Source organism: Hippopotamus amphibius, chromosome X (assembly GCF_030028045.1).
Source record: "Hippopotamus amphibius kiboko isolate mHipAmp2 chromosome X, mHipAmp2.hap2, whole genome shotgun sequence".
NCBI lineage: Eukaryota > Metazoa > Chordata > Mammalia > Artiodactyla > Hippopotamidae > Hippopotamus > Hippopotamus amphibius.
This window is the reverse complement of record NC_080203.1, coordinates 42,532,263-42,553,081: the sequence shown is the minus strand read 5'-3', so window position 1 is coordinate 42,553,081 and position 20,819 is coordinate 42,532,263. Positions and strand designations below refer to the sequence as shown.

General features: G+C 38.3%; 1 protein-coding gene across 2 annotated transcripts in view; it reads left to right on the top strand.

The window, feature by feature from the left end:
- Positions 1-20,819, top strand: part of RNF128 (ring finger protein 128) — a 95,650-nt gene that overhangs the window by 70,664 nt on the left and 4,167 nt on the right. For both annotated transcript variants that reach the window (XM_057719302.1, XM_057719301.1), the window contains exons 4-6: positions 7,476-7,558; positions 8,786-8,882; positions 9,652-9,820. In XM_057719302.1, coding sequence (XP_057575285.1) covers positions 7,476-7,558; positions 8,786-8,882; positions 9,652-9,820 — 349 coding nt within the window. The remainder of the gene's footprint in view (positions 1-7,475; positions 7,559-8,785; positions 8,883-9,651; positions 9,821-20,819) is intronic.

Sequence of the window (20,819 nt, the reverse complement as noted above, 5' to 3'; positions counted from 1 at the left end):
AATATATAAAGAACTCTCAAAACTCAACAAGAGAACAAACAACCTAGTGGAAAAATGAGAAAAACAGACATTTTACCAAAGAAATATGTGGCTAGCAAAAAAGCACATAAAATGATGCTAAATATCATTAGTCATTAGGGAAATGCAAATTAAAACCACCATGTGATACCCACAGCACATTTATTAGAATGGCTAAAACCAATTCAACTGACAATACCAAGAGCTGGCCAGATGTGGAACAACTGGAACTCTCATGCATTTGCTGGTGAGAATGCAATGTACAGCTATATTTTTTTATTGGAGTATAATTGCTTTACAGTGTTGTGTTAGCTTCTGCTGTACAGCAAAGTGAATGGCAGTTCTTTATGAAGTCAAATATACACTCTCCAAAGAACTCAGCAGTCTCACTGCTAGGTGTTTACCCGTTCACATAAAAACTTGTTCACAATTGTTCATGGCAGCTGTACTGATAATTACCAAGAATTGGAAAGAACTCAAATGTGCTTCAAATCTTGAATGGATAAAAAAAACTGTGGTACCTCCATATCATGGAATACTATTTAGGAATAAAAAGGGAGGAACCCTACTGATATATACAACAACATGGATGAATCGCAAATGCATTATATTAAGTGAAAGAAGCCAGACTCAAAGGCTATATGAAGCACAATTCCACTTATAAGATATTCTGGAAAAGCCAAAACTATCGGCACTGAAAAACAGGTCAGTGAGTTGCGAAAGATAGCAGCAAAAGGAGGGGTTAATTACAGAGGGGTTAATTACAAAGTGGTATAGAGGAATTTGTTGCGGTACCAGGACTATCCTATATCTTGATTATGGTGGGGATTAAGTGACTACATGTTTCTCCAAACTTGCAAAACTATATACTCAACATTTAGAGTGAATTTTACAGCATGTGAATTATACTTCAATTTTTTTAATGGAAAAACAGCCATAGAACTATGGCATTGTGTAAATTCTAAAACCAGGAAAAGGTTTAAATCAGTGCTCATATTTCTCTTTGTACTGTTCCTCTTTGGTTGACTTTATTGTTTTACTTTATTTATGTGTTTATTTATTTTGGCTGCACCACATGGCTTGCAGGATCTCAGTTCCCTGACCAGGGACTGAACCCAGGTCACAGCAGTGAAAGCCTGGAATCCTAACCACTAGGCAACCAAGGAACTTCCTTCTTTTACTTTTTTTTAAAGAACTTTTATTGAGATACAGTTAACAGACAATAAACTGCATATATTTAGAGTGTACTATTTCATATCCCAATCTCCCAATTCATCCCCCCCCCAACCCTCCCCGCTTTCCCCACTTGGTGTCCATATGTTTGTTCTCTACATCTTTGTCTCTATTTCTGCCTTGCAAACAGGTTGATTCGTACCATTTTTCTATATTCCACATATATGTGTTAATATACGGTATTTGTTTTTCTCTTTCTGACACGCTTCACTCCTTATGACAGTCTCTGGGTCCATCCACGTCTCTACAAATGTCCCAGTTTCATGGCTTTTTACAGCTGAGTAATATTCCATTGTATGTATACACCACATCCTTTTTATCCATTCCTCTGTTGATGGACATTTAGGTTGCTTCCATGTCCTGGCTATTGTAAATAGTGCTGCAATGAACATTGGAGTGCATGTGTCTTTTTGAATTATGGTGTTCTCTGGGTATATGCCCAGCAGTGGGATTGCTGGGTCATATGGTAGGTCTATTTTTAGTTTTGCAAGGAACCTCCATACTGTTCTCCATAGTGGCTGTATCAATTTACATTCCCACCAACAGTGCAAGAGCATTCCCTTTTCTCCACACCCTCTCAAACATTCACTGTTTGTAGATTTTCTGAAGATGCCCATTCTAACCAGTGTGAGGTGATACCTCATTGTAGTTTTGATTTGCATTTCTCTAATAATTAGTGATGTGGAGCAGCTTTTCATGTGCCTCTTGGCCATCCATATGTCTTCTTTGGAGAAATGCCTGTTTAGGTCTTCTGTCCATTTTTTGATTGGGTTGTTTGTTTTTTTGCTATTGAGCTGGATGAACTGTTTATATATTTTAGAGATTAATCCTTTGTCTGTTGATGTGTTTGCAAATATTTTTTCCCATTCTGAGGGTTGTCTTTTCGTCTGGCTTATAGTTTCCTTTGTGTGCAGAAGCTTTGAAGTTTCATTAGGTCCCACTTATTTATATTTGTTTTTATTTCCATTACTCTAGGGGGTGGATCAAAAAAGATCTTGCTGTTATTTAGGTCGAAGAGTGTTCTTCCTACGTTTTCCTCTAGGAGTTTTATAGTGTCTGGCCTTACATTTAGGTCTTTAATCCATTTGGAGTTTATTTTTGTGTATGGTGTTAGGAAGTGTTCTTATTTCATTCTTTTACATGTAGCTGTCCAGTTTTCCCAGCACCACTTATTGAAGAGGCTGCCTTTTCTCCATTGTATATCCTTGGCTCCTTTGTCATAGATTAGTTGACCATAGTTTATCTCTGGGCTTTCTATCCTGTTCCATTGATCTATATTTCTGTTTTTGTGCCAGTACCATACTGTCTTGATCACTGTAGCCTTGTAGTATAGCCTGAAGTCAGGAAGCCTGACTCCCCCAACTCCGTCTTTCCTTCTCAAGATTGCTTTGGCTATTCGGGGTCTTTTGCTTTTCCATACAGATCATAAAATGTCTTGTTCTAGTTCTGTGAAAAATGCCATTGGTAATTTGATTGGGATTGCATTCAATCTGTAAATTGCTTTCAGTAGTATAGTCATTTTCACAATGTTGATTCTTCCAATCCAAGAACATGGTATGTCCCTCCATCTGTTTGTGTCATCTTTGATTTCTTTCATTAGTGTCTTATAGTTTTCTGAGTACAGGTCTTTTACCTCCTTGGTTAGGTTTATTCCTAGGTATTTTATTCTTTTCGTTGCAATGGTGAATGGGATTGTTTCTTTAATTTCTCTTTCCAATCTTTCATTGTTAGTGTATAGACATGCAAGAGATTTCTGTGTGTTAATTTTGTGTCCTGCAGCTTTACCAAATTCATTGATTAGCTCAAGTAGTTTTCTGGTGGCATCTTTAGGATTTTCTATGTATAGTATCATGTCATCTGCAAACAGTGACAGTTTTACTTCTTCTTTTTCCATTTGGATTCCTTTGATTTCTTTTTCTTCTCTGATTGCTGTGGCAAGGACTTCCAAAACTATGTTGAATAGTAGTGGCGAGAGTGGACATCCTTGTCTTCTTCCTGATCTTAGAGGGAATGCTTTCAGTTTTTCACCATTGAGAATGATGTTTGCTGTGGGTTTGTTATATATGGCCTTTAGTATGTTGAGGTAGGTTCCCTCTGTGCCCACCTTCTGGAGGGTTTTTATCATAAATGGGTGTTGAATTTTATCAGAAGCTTTTTCTGCATTTATTGAGATGATCATGTGGTTTTTATCCTTCAATTTGTTAATATGGTGTATCATATTGATTGATTTGCATATATTGAAGAATCCTTGCATTCCAGGGATAAGCCCCACTTGATCATGGTGTATGATCCTTTTAATGTGTTGTTGGATTCTGTTGGCTAGCATTTTGTTGAGGATTTTTGCCTCTAAATTCATCAGTGATATTGGTCTGTAGTTTTCTTTTTTTGTAGTATCTTTGTATGGTTTTGGTATCAGGGTGATAGTGGCCTCATAAAATGAGTTTGGGTGTGTTCCTTCCTCTGCAATGTTTTGGAAGAGTTTGAGAACAATGGGTGTTAGCTCTTCTCTAACTGTTTGATAAAATTCATCTGTGAATCCATCTGGTCCTGGACTTTTGTTTGTTGGGAGATTTTTAATCAGAGTTTCAGTTTCATTTCTTGTGATTGGTATGTTCATATTTTCTGTTTCTTCCTGATTCAGTCTTGGAATGTTATACCTTTCTAAGAATCTGCCCATTTCATCCAGGTTGTCCATTTTATTGGCATGTAGTTGCTTGTAGTAGTCTCTTATGGTGCTTTTTATTTCTGTGGTGTCCGTTGTAACTTCTCCTGTTTCATTTCTAATTTTATTGATTTGAGTCCTCTACCTCTTTTTCTTGATGTCTTGCTAGAGGTTTATCAATTTTATTTTTCTCAAAGAACCAGCTTTTACTTTTATTGATTTTTGCTATTGTTTTCTTTGTTTCTATTTCATTTATTTCTGCTCTGATCTTTATGATTTCTCTCCATCTACTAACTTTGGGTTTTGTTTGCTCTTCTTTCTCTAGTTTCTTTAGGTGTAAGTTTAGATTTATTGGGGATTTTTCTTCTTTCTTGAGTAGGATTGTATCGCTAAAAACTTCCCTCTTAGAACTGCCTTTGCTGCATCCCATAGGTTGTTGATCATTGTGTTTTCATTGTCATTTGTCTCTAGGTATTTTTTGATTTCCTCTTTGATTTCTTCAGTGATCTCTTGGTTACTTAGTAATGTATTGTTTAGCCTCCATGTGTTTGTGTTTTTTACAGTTTTTTTCCTGTAATTGATTTCTAATCTCATAGCGTTGTGGTCAGAAAAGATGCCTGATACGATTTCAGTTTTCTTGAATTTACCAAAGCTTGATTTATGACCCAAAATGTGATCTATCCTGGAGAATGGTCCATGTGCACTTGAGAAGAATGTGTAATCTGCTGTTTTTGGATGTAATGTCCTATAGATATCTATTAAATCAAGCTGATTTATTGTGTCATTTAAAGCTTGTGTTTCCTTGTTAATTTTCTGTGTGGATGATCTGTCCATTGGTGTAAGTGGGGTGTTAAAGTCCCCCACTATTATTGTGTTACTGTCGATTTCCTCTTTCATAGTTGTTAGCATTTGCCTTATGTATTGAGGTGTTCCTACATTGGGTGCATATATATTTATAATTGTTCTCTCTTCTTGGATTCATCCCTCGATCTTTATGTAGTGTCCTTTCTTGTCTCTTGTAACATTTTTTATTTTAAAGTCTATTTTATCTGATATAAGTATCACTACTCCAGCTTTCTTTTGATTTCCATTTGCATGGAATATCTTTTTCCATCCCCTCACTTTCAGTCTGTATGTGTCCTTAGGTCTGAAGTGAGTCTCTTGTAGACAGCATATGTATGCATCTTGTTTTGTATCCATTCAGCCAGTCTGTGTCTTTTGGTTGGTGCATTTGGTCCATTTACATTCAAGGTAATTATCAAGATGTATGTTCCTATTACCATGCTCTTAATTGTTTTGGGTTTGTTTTTGCAGGTGCATTTCTTCTCTTATGTTTCCTGCTTAGAGAAGTTCCTTTAGCATTTGTTGTAAGGCTGGTTTGGTGGTGCTGAATTCTCTTAGCTGTTGCTTGTCTGTAAAGCTTTTGATTTCTCTGTCGAATCGGAATGAGATCCTTGCCGGGTAGAGTATTCTTGGTTGTAAGTTCTTCCCTTTCATCACTTTAAATATATCGTGCCACTCCCTTCTGGCTTGCAGAGTTTCTGCTGAGAAATCAGCTGTTACCCTTATGGGAGTTCCCTTGTATGTTATTTGTCGTTTTTCCTTTGTTGCTTTTAATAACTTTCCTCTGTCTTTAATTTTTGTCAGTTTGACTACTGTGTGTCTTGGCGTGTTTCTCCTTGGGTTTATCCTGCCTGCGAATCTCTGCACTTCCTGGACTTGGGTGGCTATTTCCTTTCCCATGTTAGGGAAGTTTTCGACTATAATCTCTTCCTATATTTTCTTGGGTCCTTTCTCTCTCTCTTCTCCTTCTGGGACCCCTATAATGCGAATGTTGGTGTGTTTAATGTTGTCCCAGAGGTCTCTTAGGCTGTCTTCAGTTCTTTTCATTCTTTTTTCTTTATTCTTTTCTGCATCAGTGATTATCACCATTCTGTCTTCCAGCTCACTTATTTGCCTTTCTGCCTCAGTTAATCTGCTATTGGTTCCTTCTAGTGTATTTTTCATTTTGGTTATTGTGTTGCATATCCCTGTTTGTTCTTTAATTCTTCTAGATCTTTGGTAAACTTTTCTTGCAACTTTTTGATCTTTGCATCCAGTCTTTTTTCAAAGTCCTGGATCATCTTCACTATCATTATTCTGAATTCTTTTTCTGTAAGGGTGCCTATCTCCTCTTCATTTAGTTGTTTTTTTGGCATTTTATCTTGTCCCTTCATCTGGTACAAGGTCTTTTGCCTTTTCATTTTCTCTGTCTTTCTGTGACTGTGGTTTTCAGTTCCACAAGATGAAATACTGCTGATACTGCTTGATTCTGCTGTCTGCCCTCTTGTGGAGGAAGCTATTTAGGAGGCTGGTGTATGCTTCCTGATGGGAGGGACTGATGGTGGGTAGGGCTGGGTGGGTGGAGCTCAGTAAAACTTTAATCTGATTTGGTGTGTGGAGCTCAGTGACACTTTAATCTGCTTGTCTGCCAATGGGTGGGGCTATGTTCCCACCTTGTTTAATATTTGGCCTGAGGCTACCCAGAACTGGAGCTTACAGGCTCTTTGGTGGGGCTAATGGCAGACTCTTCGAGGGCTCATGCCATTGAGCACTTCCCAGAACCCCTGCCGCCAGTGCCCTTGTCTCCTCGGTGAGCAACAGCTGCCCCCCACCTCTGCAGGCAACCCTCCAACACCAGCAGGTAGGTGTGGTTCAGTCTCCTATGGGGTCACTGCTCCTTCCCCCTGGGTCCTGGTGAGCACACTTTTTTGTGTGCCCTCCAAGAGCAGAGTCTCTGTTTCCCCCAGTCCTGTGGAGGTCCTGAAATCAAATCCCACTGGCTTTCAAAGTCTGATTCTCTGAGGATTCCTCCTCCTGTTGCTGGACCGCCAGGTTAGGAAGCCTGACGGGGGGCTCAGAACCCTCACTTTAGTGGGTGGATTTCTGTGGTGTAACTGTTCTCCAGTTTGTGAGTCACCCACCCAGCGTTTATGGGATTTGATTTTAACGCAGTCGCGCCCCTCCTACTGTCTCATTGCAGCTTCTCCTTTGTCTCTGGATGTGGGGTGGTTTTTTCTGGTGAGTTCCAGTGTCTTTCTGTGGATGATTGTTCAGCAGTTAGTTGTAATTCTGGTGCTCTTGGCAAGAGGGAGTGAGAGCATATCCTCCTACTCTGCCATCTTGATTCCTCTCCTTCTTTTAAAGTGTAAATATTTTATTTTCCAATTTCAATTACATAATACACTGTTTTATTGACCATAGTCACCATGTTTTTATATTAGATCTTCAGACCTTATTCATCTTATAGCTGAAAGTTTGTATGCTTTTATTAGCTTCTATTTCCACCCATTCCTCAGCCCCTGGAAACTACTTTTCTACTCTGTTTCTATAAGTTTGACTTTTTTTTAGATTCCAGTTAAGTCCATATAATTTTAAATTGCTTATTGAAACAGTCATTTTATTGACGATGCTCCTTCTTCTGTGGGAATTTATGTAATTTATTAAATACGTGTATATTGTGATCTTGGTCTTTAGTTTGTTTTTCTTATCCATCCGAATAACAATAAGTATTTACTCTTAGGAAATTGGCCCTGATGGAGATAGTTGTGCTGTGTGTATTGAACTATATAAACCAAATGATTTGGTGCGCATCTTAACCTGCAAGTAAGTTTGATTTTCTTTTATGTCATCAATAAGAATAGCTGATTTACAAAAATAATTGTGTTGGGGGAAACTATTTTGAATGTTTCCAAATTGATGAAAAGAATGTGTTTATTTTTAACTTCTTTTCATTTAAATATAAGTGATTGCTTTATTTTTAATGTCATTGGAATTAGTATAAGGCTAATTATATAATGGTCCCATAATCTGGTACAGTTTGAAACTAGTTCCATAAAAAACTAAGAACCTAACCAGGATCGCTGTTTATTTAATTGTGTATGGTGGGGGGGAGGGGAGGAGTGTTTTACTGGATTATTTAATTCAATATAATTCTATCATTCCTACTGAGAAAAAAATAAAATCAATTTATGAGCACCTATTTGTTGTTTATTTTTATTGGCTACACTGGGTCTTCATTGCTGCACGTGGGCTTTCTGTAGTTGCAGAGAGCAGGGGCTATTCTTCATTGCAGTATGCAGGCTTCTTATTGTGGTGGCTTCTCTTGTTGCAGAGCATGGGCTCTAGGCACACGGGCTTCAGTAGTTGAGGCACGTGGGCTCTGTAGTTGTGGCTTGCAGGCTCTAGAGCGCAGGCTCAGTAGTTGTGGCACACGGGCTTAGTTGCTCCGCGGCGTGTGGGATCTTCCTGGACCAGGGCTCGAACCTGTGTCCCCTGCATTAGCAGGCAGATTCTTAACCACTGTGCCACCAGGGAAGCCCATGAGCACCTGTTTGGAAGTCTTCATTCTTTAGCTTCTTATTCTTCTCCTGGAAGTTGTTCTTAATACTCTTCCTTTTAGCTATTAAGTAGTGGCATTTTTGGAATTTATCACATTACCTAAAGTATTGGAATTATGTTTCACTCAATACTTTATTGTACTGTATTATTGAGGATGACTGTACCATTTCATAGTTAGGGAATAACAAAACAGTTAAGATCTGAATTACTGAACAAAATCTTAGGTCTGGTAACATCTTAGCTATTTTTCAAGTAAGTGATATTGAAAATAGTGTTTATGAAGCTAGGGTAATGAGGCTTCTATATTTAAAAGTACTGTATTATGAAATTTCCAAATTTTGTTTCTGTAATAGTGTGTTTAAAAGGAAAAAAAAAAAAAAGGCCTCCGTTAAAGGCTAAGTAAACTTACAGGGTAACCTGCTAGTGTATTACGCAAAGTGTTGTTACTGTTTCACAACTGATAATCAATTTATGTGTTTTTCCCTTCATTAGCCATATTTTCCATAAGACATGTGTTGACCCATGGCTGTTAGAACACAGGACTTGCCCCATGTGCAAATGTGACATACTCAAAGCTTTGGGAATTGAGGTAAATATTGCTAAACTACTTTTATGAAGGAACTTAAGCAGTGTGTTACTTATATATCCAGGCCTTCAGGAAAATAGCATCCTTATTTTTTAGCTACATAATGTGCTAGACTTACAGTCCATACCAAAAATTGGACCTGCTTACATCATAGTGACAGTGTGGTACCATGTTGGACCACCTCCATTTTTCTCTTTCTTCCCTCTCCTCAAATGTACTTACTGTTTGGTCAGAATTTGAAGAGATGACCTCAACTGACTTCTGATACCCCTTGCTGTTTTTTACTTTCTTACTCTTGCATAGCAATCAAACTTGTAGTTAAATAAGCATGTAAAGTTTGAGAAAGTATAATAAATATTGAATTATATTTCATAAGTGGAGAAAAAAACCTACCTATTTCATGATACACGACAGTGATTCTCAATACCCCTAGGGGACAGCATAGAAAATTTTTTCTGTGCCTTCCTTATATCAGGCATTATATTATGAAGTGTTCACCCAGATAAACATGCCAGATGTTGATGGCAATCTGCCTGTAACATCTTTCATCAGGCATTGTATTATGATGTGTTCACCCAGATAAACATGTCTGATGTTGATGGCAATCTGCCTGTAACATCTTTCACCCCATTGAACCCAGTTATTCGAACTGGGTTTAAAAGGTTAAGAAGTATTGCTCTAATAAGTCACCTATGAAGAAACTTTATAATGATGTGTCAAGGAAGAGCATATACTCTGAGAGGCTCTTAATGTGTTCAAATGCTTTCCACAGGTGGATGTTGAAGATGGATCAGTGTCTTTACAAGTTCCAGTATCCAACGAAACATCCAATAGTGCCTCTCCTCATGAAGAAGATAATCGCAGTGAGACTGCATCATCTGGATATGCTTCAGTTCAGGGAGCAGATGAGCCGCCTTTGGAGGAACACGTGCAGTCAGCAAGTAAGCACCATGCTGAGGGACAACGAGTGCCCCACAAATGATCCACTGGGAATTAGACACCAGGCAGAGTACTCTTGCTTTTTAGCATTTACTCTGTTCATCCATTAACACATTCCATGTTTTTTCTAGTAACGATGCAATGCAGCATGCACCCCTACCTTAACTTAACATATGGAACGTGTTAAGACTGGGGATTATTCACAGAAGAAAAAGATTTTTTTATTGGAAAGCTTCTCTCCCATGCATTTGTGTTGGCTTATTAACTTACAGAGGCTAAGGAGAAAGCTTTTCAACCTTAGAAGCCATTGTTTATTGCATATCAATCAGAAATTAAGATAAAGAAGTCCTGGAATGAGAAACCAGAATTTAATTTCCAAAAGCTTGATTTATACACAACTTCTCTGGAACCCATTTTTTGCACAGATCAGAAACTGTTTAAGAATGATGTGCTGCCACCTGTTGATTATTTGCCATGAAATGAACAAACTGTAGAAACTAAAATTATTAATGTATTAATCTCAAAATGTGTTAGTCAAATTATTAATTTCATAATTCATGTGAATAAGTATTAGCAACTTAGTAATGTCATACCAGTAGAGAAATTTTAGGGAATTCTGTTATTTTTCTCCTTAGATAAAACCCCTAAACAAATTATTTTCCCTTTCTTTAACTTCTACCTTTTTCATGGTTTTTTTGTTGGTTTGATAGTTTTTCCTTGATCCTCATTTTGAGATAACCTAATTCTGGCATAAAAGTGGAAGGAAAATGAAATGTCAAGATGACTTGTAAAGTTCCAGCTTCCTGTGATATGAATCTTTGTCCTTGGTAGGCTTATCAGAGCCATAGATACCATTTCTACAGAGGTCACAAGGAATACCGTCATGCAAATGCAAACCTCATGTTGTAATCTAATCTTCGGACATTTCCTAGAGTACAAAATAGTCATAAGAATCTTAATAATCTGTTTTATTCTACTTATAATAGATAACCATTGTCTATTTGCCCCAGATGGTTTCGGTTCCTGTAACTGTGTGGTAAAGTGAAGATAAAGGAGAGTGTATGGGATAATTCAGTTTATTACCGGGCCAGTTTAAAAAAAGAAAAAAGCACCAACCTACTTTTTTTTGTGTTCTGTTCTTGTGGGGGAAGGTAGAAGGCAGAACAGTTTCTGCAAAGAATTTGTGAAGCAAAGAAAATGATGATCCTTGTTCCTTCTCCTGTATTCTTTATCAACATGAATGGTAGTAACACCTGCCCAGGTGCTGCAAATCAGAAACTTATGGAGATCCTAGATTCTTCCCTCTCCCCTTTCCCCTTACTATTGTTTCAATATCATTTTCCCTTTAAATCATCCCCAAATTTCCAACCTTAATTCAACAGTTATAGTTTGAGCCACTATCTTCTCTCTACCCATTCCTTCCACTCTTCTTCCCTCAAGAAATTGGAGAAGCCCAGTCCAGGTCCTGTTCCTCCTTGAAAATTTGTTCCCCTTTGAGAAGCCTCCCTTGACAGACATGTGTGGCCCTACTGTCTACTACCGTAGAACTTCTATCATTGCATTTATTGCACTGAATTGTATTAAAACCGTAATAAGTCCCTTTGGGTAGGGACAGTGTCTTTTGGGGGTTTTTTTTGGTTTTTTGTTTTGTTTTTGTTTGTTTTTTTGGCTGTGTTGGGTCTTCGTTGCTGCACACGGGCTTTCTCTAGTTGCAGCGAGCGGAGGCTGCTCTTTGTTGTGGTGCACGGGCTTCTCATTGCAGTGGCTTCTCTTGTTACAGAGCATGGGCTCTAGGTGTGTGGGCTTCAGTGGTTGTGGCACGTGGGCTCTAGAGCACAGGCTCAGTAGTTGTGGCGCATGAGCTTAGTTGCCCTGCAGCATGTGGGATCTTCCCAGCTCAGGACTCGAACCCGTGTCCCCAGCATTAGCAGGCGGATTTTTAACCACTGTGCCACCAGGGAAGTCCCCAGGGACAGTGTATTTTTATTCACTATTATACACCCAGCACCTGGCACAGACTGCCACATAATAAATACTCAAATAAGTGTTGAATGAGTGACCACATAGAATGGATTTAATTTTATCTATGATTATATATTAATAGTTTGGGCATCATGCCTGTTAACCATTGATGATTATGGTGATAGTTGATTTAAATAACTTGGCAAACATACAATCGATTAGTTCACATGTGTGTGTTCCATCATTGTGCTGAATTTTATTAGAGCACTGTTTTTCAAACTTAAGCATACGTTGAGTCACCTGGAGGACTTGTTAAAACAGGGGCGGGAGAGAGAGAAAAAGATGGCAGCGAAGTAGAGGGACGTGGAATGCATCCCTCTCCACAGAGGCATTGGGAATGCACCAAAAGACGCAATAATTCCGACAGAGAACCAACTGAACACCAGCAGACGACCTCAGACACCAAGGACCGCAAGGAGCCCGACATAATCGGTAGGGAGGCATCTACCACGGCTCAAAGAGGGTGAAGCGGCGGAGCTGTGGCAGACGGGAGGGAGTGAGAAACATACGGAAAGTCTGCACCACAGCTCAACGTTCCGGACCGAGACGTCGATTCACAGCTGAACAGAGGGTCTGGGAGCGGGAGCGTGGGAACCAGAGAGCTGGTTCAGGGTGAGGAAAATTGTTGCCAGTAAGGTGACGGACCAAGAGGACAGGAGGGAAGAGGTCCATGGCGAGGAGTGCCCACCCCTGAGAGCTGCCCGGCCATGATGGCGGCTGGATGCTGCAGGCTCACGGGCGGAGGGGAGGAGCTGCGGACATAGCCTCTCTCTCTCTTTCGGTGCCTCTGCAACAGGCAGTGGAGAGACGCCCTGTGGGCCACCTAAGGTGCTCAGGGATAACAAGTACCCTCAGGCCCTCGGGCAGGGCTAGATTAAAACCCCTTGGAACACTGGCAGCAGGGGGGCTGCTGAGAAAAAAAAAAGCAAAAACAACCCTAGAGAGGCCCAACTCTTAGACTTTCTGTTTACACCTGGGCCACCCGCGTCCCTCTGCAACAGGCACCTCCAAGCCCGACTGAAACAACAGTGCGCCATGGCTCACTCACTCCCAGGGGAAGGAGCCACTATTGTACCCTCTCCCTCCCCACACACCGACACTTACAGACGAACAATAAAGGAAGCTCTGCTGGTCACAGAATAATACAAAAAACCCAAGGCGAGGAGAAGGACACAGCTGAGACTCTAAGGAAACAGAAATATTATCTGAGGCTTGGACAGTCTTCTATAAACACCTCTATTGCCAGGACAAGCAACCCCAAAAGTTTGGACAACCATGGGGAAACAAAGAAATACCATGCAGGCAAAGGAGCAGGAAAAAAACCCACAAGGCCAAATAAATGAGGAGGAAATAGGAAAAATGCCTGAAAAAGAATTCAGAGCAATGATAGTAAAAATGATACAAAATCTCGATAACAAAATAAAGTACAAGAAACAGTTCATAAGAACTCAGAAAAACAAACAGCAATGGATAACAAAATAACTGAAATTAAAAATACTCTAGATGCTATAACCAGCAGAATGACTGAGGCAGAAGAATGAATAAGTGAGTTGGAAGATAGAATGGGGGAAATAACTGCCACAGAGCAGGAAAAAGAAAAAAGAATAAAAAGAATAGAAGACAATCTCAGAGACCTCAGTGGTAACATTAAGTGTACCAGCATTCGAATTATAGGCATCCCAGAAGAAGAAGAAAAAAAGAAAGCGTCTGAGAAAATGTTTCAAGAGGTTATAGTGGAAAACTTCCCCAACATGGGAAAGGAAATAATTAACCAAGTCCAAGAAGTGCAGAGAGTCCCATACAGAATAAACCCAAGGAGAAATACACCAAGGCACATATTAATCAAACTAACGTCAATTAAACACAAAGAAAAAATATTAAAAGCAGCAAGAGAAAAGCCACAAATAACATATAAGGGAAAACCCATAAGGATAACAGCTGACCTTTCTACAGAAACTCTGCAGGCCAGAAGGGAATGGCAGGATATACTGAAAGTCCTGAAAGAGAGAAACCTACAGCCAAGAATACTCTACCCAGCAAGAATCTCATTCAGATTTGAGGGAGAAATCAAAAGCTTTCCAGACAAGCAAAAGTGAAGAGAATTCATCACCACCAAACCAGCCTTACAACAAGTGCTAAAGGAACTTCTCTAGGTAGGAAACACAAGAAAAGGAAAACACCTACAAATACAAATCCAAAACAATTAAGAAAATGGTAATTGGAACACACATGTCAATAATCACCTTAAATGTAAATGGATTAAATGCTCCAACTAAAAGACACAGCCTGGCTGAATGGATACAAAAACAAGACCCTTCTATATGCTGCCTCCAAGAAACCCACTTCAGACCAAGGGGTACATATAGACTGAAAGTGAGGGGATGGAAAAAAGATATTCCATGCAAATGGAAGTCAAAAGAAAGCTGGAGTAGCAATACTCATATCAGACAAATTAGACTTGAAAGTAAAGACTATTAAAAGAGACAAGGAAGGACACTACATAATGATCAAGGGATCCATTCAAGAAGAACATATCACAATGGTAAATATCTATGCCCCCAACATAGGAGCCCCTCAATACATAAGGCAAATGCTAACAGCCATAAAAGGGGACATCGACAGGAACACAATAATAGTGGGAGACTTGAACACCCCACTTACATCATTGGACAGATCATCCAAACAGAAAATAAATAGACACACAAGCTTTACATGACACATTAGACCATCTTGACTTAATTGATATTTATAGGACATTCCATCCAAAACCAACAGAATACACTTTCTTCTCAAGTGCACATGGAACATTTTCCAGGATAGATCACATCTTGGGTCACAAATCAAACCTTGGCAAATTCAAGAAAATTGAAATCATATCAAGCATCTTCTCAGACCACAACGCCATGAGACTAGATATCAATTACAGGAAAAAAACTGCAAAAAAGACAAACACATGGAGGCTAAACAATTCACTCTTAAACAACCAAGAAATCACTAAAGAAAGCAAAGAGGAAATCAAAAAATATCTAGAAACAAATGACAACGAAAACACAACAACCCAAAACCTATGGGATGCAGCAAAAGCAGTTCTAAGAGGAAAGTTTATAGCAATACAGTCCTACCTTAAGAAACAAGAAAATGATTGAATAAACAACCTAACCTTACACCTAAAACAATTAGAAAAAGAAGAGCAAAGAAACCCCAAAGTGAGCAGAAGGAAAGAAATCATAAAGATCAGAGCAGAAATAAACGAAAAAGAAAGGAAGGAAGCAATAGCAAAAATAAATAAAACTAAAAGCTGGTTCTTTGAGAAGATTAACAAAATTGATAAACCATTAGCCAGACTCATCAAGAAAAAAAGGGAGAAGATGCAAATCAACAGAATTAGAAATGAAAAAGGAGAAGTAACAAAGGACACCACCGAAATACAAAAGATCATGAGAGACAACTACAAGCAACTATATGCCAATCAATTGGATAACCTGGAAGAAATGGATAAATTCTTAGAAAAATGCAATCTTCCAAGACTGAACCAGGAAGAAATAGAAACCATGAACAGACCAATCACAAGTAAGGAAATTGAGGCAGTGATTAAAAATCTCCCAACACACAAAAGCCCAGGACCAGATGGGTTCACGGGCGAATTCTATCAAACATTTCGAGAAGAGCTAACACCTATCCTTCTCAAACTCTTCCAAAATATTGCAGAAGGCGGAATGCTCCCAAACTCATTCTACGAGGCCACCATCACCCTGATACCAAAACCAGGCAAAGATGTCACAAAAAAAGAAAATTAGAGGCCAATATCACTGATGAATATAGATGCAAAAATCCTCAACAAAATACTAGCTAACAGAATCCAACAGCACATTAAAAAAATCATACACCATGATCAAGTGGGGTTTATCCCTGGGATGCAAGGATTCTTCAATATATGCAAATCAATCAACGTGATACATCATATCAACAAATTGAAGGATAAAAACCATATGATCATCTCAATAGATGTGGAAAAAGCTTTTGACAAAGTTCAACATCCATTTATGATAAAAGCTCTCCAGAAAATGGGCATAGAAGGAAATTACCTCAACATAATAAAAGCCATATATGAAAAACCAAAAGCCAACATTGTTCTCAATGGAGAAAAACTGGAAGAATTCCCTCTAAGAACAGGAACAAGACAAGGGTGTCCACTCTCACCATTATTATTCAACATAGTTGTGGAAGTGTTAGCCACAGCAATCAGAGAAGAAAAAGAAATCAAAGGAATACAAATTGGAAAAGAAGTAAAATTGTCCCTCTTTGCAGATGACATGATATTATATATAGAAAACCCTAAAGACTCTACCAGAAAACTGCTAGCACTAATTGATGAGTTTAGTAAAGTAGCAGGATACAAAATTAATGCACAGAAATCTCTTGCATTCCTATACACTAACAAGGGAAGAGCAGAAAGAGAAATTAAGGAAACTCTCCCATTCACCATTGCAACCAAAAGAATAAAATACCTAGGAATAAACCTGCCTAAGGAGGCAAAAGATCTGTATGCAGAAAACTTTAAGACATTGATGAAAGAAATCAAAGACGACACAAACAGATGGAGGGACATACCATGTTCCTGGATTGGAAGAATCAACATCGTGAAAATGACTGTACTACCCAAAGCAATTTACAGATTCAATGCAATCCTGATCAAACTACCAATGGCATTTTTCACAGAACTAGAGCAAGAAATCTTACGATTTGTATGGAAACGCAAAAGACCCCGAATAGCCAAAGCAATCTTGAGAAGGAAAAATGGAGTTGGTGGAATCAGGCTTCCTGACTTCAAACTATACTACAAGGCCATAGTGATCAAGACAGTATGGTACTGGCACAAAAATAGAAAGGAAGACCAATGGAATAGAATAGAGAACTCAGAAGTAAGCCCAAACACATATGGGCACCTTATCTTTGACAAAGGAGGCACGAATATACAATGGAAAAAAGACAGCCTCTTCAATAAGTGGTGCTGGGAAAATTGGACAGCAATATGTAAAAGAATGAAATTATAACACTTCCTAACCCCATACACAAAAATAAACTCCAAATGGATTAAAGACCTACATGTAAGGCCAGACACTATAAAACTCCTAGAGGAAAACATAGGCAGAACACTCTATGACATCCATCAAAGCAAGATCCTTTTTGACCCACCTCCTAGAATCATGGAAATAAAATCAAGAATAAACAAATGGGACCTCATGAAACTTAAAAGCTTTTGCACAGCAAAAGAAACCATAAACAAGACTAGAAGGCAACCCTCAGAATGGGAAAAAATAGTTGCCTATGAAACAATGGACAAAGGATTAACCTCCAAAATATACAAGCAGCTCATGCAGCTTAATACCAAAAAAGCAAATAACCCAATCCACAAATGGGTGGAAGACCTAAATAGACATTTCTCCAAAGAAGACATACAGATGGCCCACAAACACATGAAAAGATGCTCAACATCACTAATCAATAGAGAAATGCAAGTCAAAGCCACAATGAGGTATCACCTCACACCGATCAGAATGGCCATCATCACAAAGTCTGGAAACCACAAATGTTGGAGAGGGTGTGGAGAAAAGGGACCTCTCCTGCACTGTTGGTGGGACTGTAAGTTGGTACAGCCACTATGGAAAACAGTTTAGAGGTTCCTTAAAAAACTACAAATAGAACTACCATATAATCCAGTAATCCCACTCCTGGGCATATACCCAAAGAATACCATGATCCCAAAAGAAACATGTGCCATAATGTTTACTGCAGCACTATTTACAATAGCCAGGACATGGAAGCAACCTAAATGCCCATCAACAAATGAATGGATAAAGATGTGGCATATATATACAATGGAATATTACTCAGCTATAAAAAGGGATGAGATGGAGCTATATGTAATGAGGTGGATAGACCTAGAGTCTGTCATACAGAGTGTAGTAAGTCAGAAAGAGAAAGACAAATATTGTGTGCTAACTCACATATTCGGAATCTAAAAATGGTACTGATGAACTCAGTGACAAGAGCAAGGACGCAGATGCAGAGAATGGACTGGAGAACTCGAGGTTGGGGGGGGCGGGGGGTGAAGGGGAACCTGAGACGAAGTGAGAGAGTAGCACAGACGTATATATACTACCAACTGTAAAATAGATAGCCAGTGGGAAGTTGTTGTATAACAAAGGGAGTCAACTCGAGGATGGAAGATGCCTTAGAGGACTGGGACGGGGAGGGTGGTGGGGACTCAAGGGAGGGTGGTGGGGGGAGGCAAGGGAGGGAGGAAATACGGGGATAAGTGTATAAAAACAGATGGTGTACCCCCCCCCAAAAAAAAAACAGGGGCAACCACCAGTTTCTGACTCAGTTGGTTTGGGGTGGGCCCTGACAATTTTCATTTCTAAGAAGTTTCTAGGCGATACTGGACCACACTTTGAGAACTACCAAATAAGGGTCCTTGTTCTTTACCATGGCTGCACATTAGAATCACCCGGAGAAACTTTAAACATTACTGATGCCTGACCTCTATCCCAGAATAGTTAAATCAGAATCCATGAGAGGTGGGGCCCAAGCACACGTGTTTTTTTTTTTTTTATTTTGAAATAATTTCAACCTGACTAAAAAAGGTTTCAGAAATACTAAAAAGAATGCCCATGTACCCGTCATTGAACTTCTCCAAATGTTAACATCTTATATAGCCATATACAGTTATCAAAATCAGGAAATTAAATGATAAAATGTCATTAACTAAACTGATATTACTCAAATTTCACCAGCTGGCCCATTAATGTCCTTTTTCTGTTCTAGGATCCCTAAATAGCATTTCCTCTTTTCTCATTTTCCCCAGTTTTATTGAAATATGCTTATCATATAACCAGAGTAAGATTAGTTAACAAATCCATTATCTCACATAATTATAAATTGTGTGTGTGTGGTGAGAACATTTAAGATCTACTCTCTTAGCAACTTTAAAGTATTTAATACAGTATTGTTAACTGTAGTCACCATGCTATATATTACAGTCCTCAGAACTTATTCATCTTATAACTGAAAACTTGTACCCTTTGAGAAACATTTCCCCATTTCCCCCACCTTCCAGCCTCTTGCAACCACCATTTGACTCTGTTCCTATGAATTTGGCTTTTTTTTTTTAAAGATTCTACATATAAGTGATATCATACAGTATTTGTCATTCTCTGTGTGACTTATTTCACTAGCACAGTGCCCTCAAGGTCCATCCGTGTCTTTGTAAATGACAGGATTTCCTTCTTTCTCATGGCTGAATAATATTCCATTGTATGTGTATATATATACATTTTCTTTATCTGTTCATCAGTCAATGTATACTTAGGTATTTCTATGTCTTGGCTATTATGAATAACGCTGCAGTGAACATGGAGGTACAGCTTTTTCTTCAGGATAGTGATTTTATTTCCTTTGGATATATACCCAGAAGTGGAACTGCTGGATAATATGGTAGTTCTATTTTTAGTTTTTTGAGACCCTCCATACATGTTTTCCATAGTGCTGTACCAATTTACATTCCCACCAACAGTGCACTGGAGTTCCCTTTTCTTCACATCCTTACCAATACTTATCTGTTGTCTTTTTAATAATAGCTATACTAACTAGTGTGAGGTGATACCTTATTGTGGTTTTGATTTGCATTTCCCAGATTAGTGACGTTGAGCATCTTTTCTTGTATTTGTTGACCATTTGTATGTCTTTTTTGGGAAAATATTTATTTCAGTTCTTCTGCCCATTTTTTAATCAGATTATTTGCTTTTTTGCTGTTGAATTGTATGAGTTCCTTATGTATTTTGGATATTAACACCTTATCTGATATGTGGTTTGCAAATATTTTCTCCCATTTTGTAGCTTTCCTCTGCATACTTTTGATTATTTCTTTTGCTGAGCAGAAGCTTTTTGGTTTGATGTAGTCCTATTTGTTGATTTTGGCTTTTTAAGTCCTTAATCCATTTAGAGTTCATTTTTTAAGTGGTGTAAGATAGGGATCCAGGTTCATTCTGTTGCATATTTATCCAGTTTATCCAACACCGTTTATTGAAGACTGTCTTTTCCCCATTGAGGGTTCTTGGCTCCCTTGTCAAATATTAGTTCATCTCATACACATGGTTTCATACACATGAGTTTATTTCTGGGCTCTCAATTCTATTCCACTGATCTATGTCTCTGTTTTTATGCCAGTACCATACTGTATTGATTATTATAGCTTTGTAGTATAGTGTGAAATCAGGAAGTATGATGCCTCCCCACTTTGTTCTTCTTTCTCGGGATTGCTTTGGCTATCCAGGGTCTTTGGTAGTTCCTTATGAATTTTAGCATTTTTTTATACTTCTGTGAAAATGCATTTAGAATTTTGACACAGATTGCACTGAATCCTCATATGGCTTTGGGTAGTATGGACATTTAAACAATATGAATTCTTCTGATCCTTGAACATGGGATATCTTTCCATTTATTTGTGTCCTCTTCAATATCTTTTACAAATGTCTTACAGTTTTCAGTATAAATCTTTTACCTCCTTGGTTAAATCTACTTATAATTATTATTGGGTTGGCCAAAAAGTTTGTTTGGGTTTCCCCATAACATCTTATGAAACACCTGAACAAACTTTTTGGCCAATCCAATATATTACTTTTTGATGCTATTGTAAATGGATTGTTTTATTTATTTCTCTTTCATATATTTCATTGTTGCTACATAGAAATGCAACAGATTTTTGTATGTTGATTTTGTAACTTGCAACTTTAGTGAATTCATTTATTAGTTCTAACAGTTTTTGGTAGTATCTCTATCATTTTCTCTAGGTCATATCGCCTGGAAACAGACAATTTTACTTCTTCCATTCTCATTTTGATGCTTTTTATTTCTTGTTTGTTTTCTTTTAAATTTAAAAGTGTTTTTTTGTTTTGTTGTTGTTGTTGTTGTTGTTTT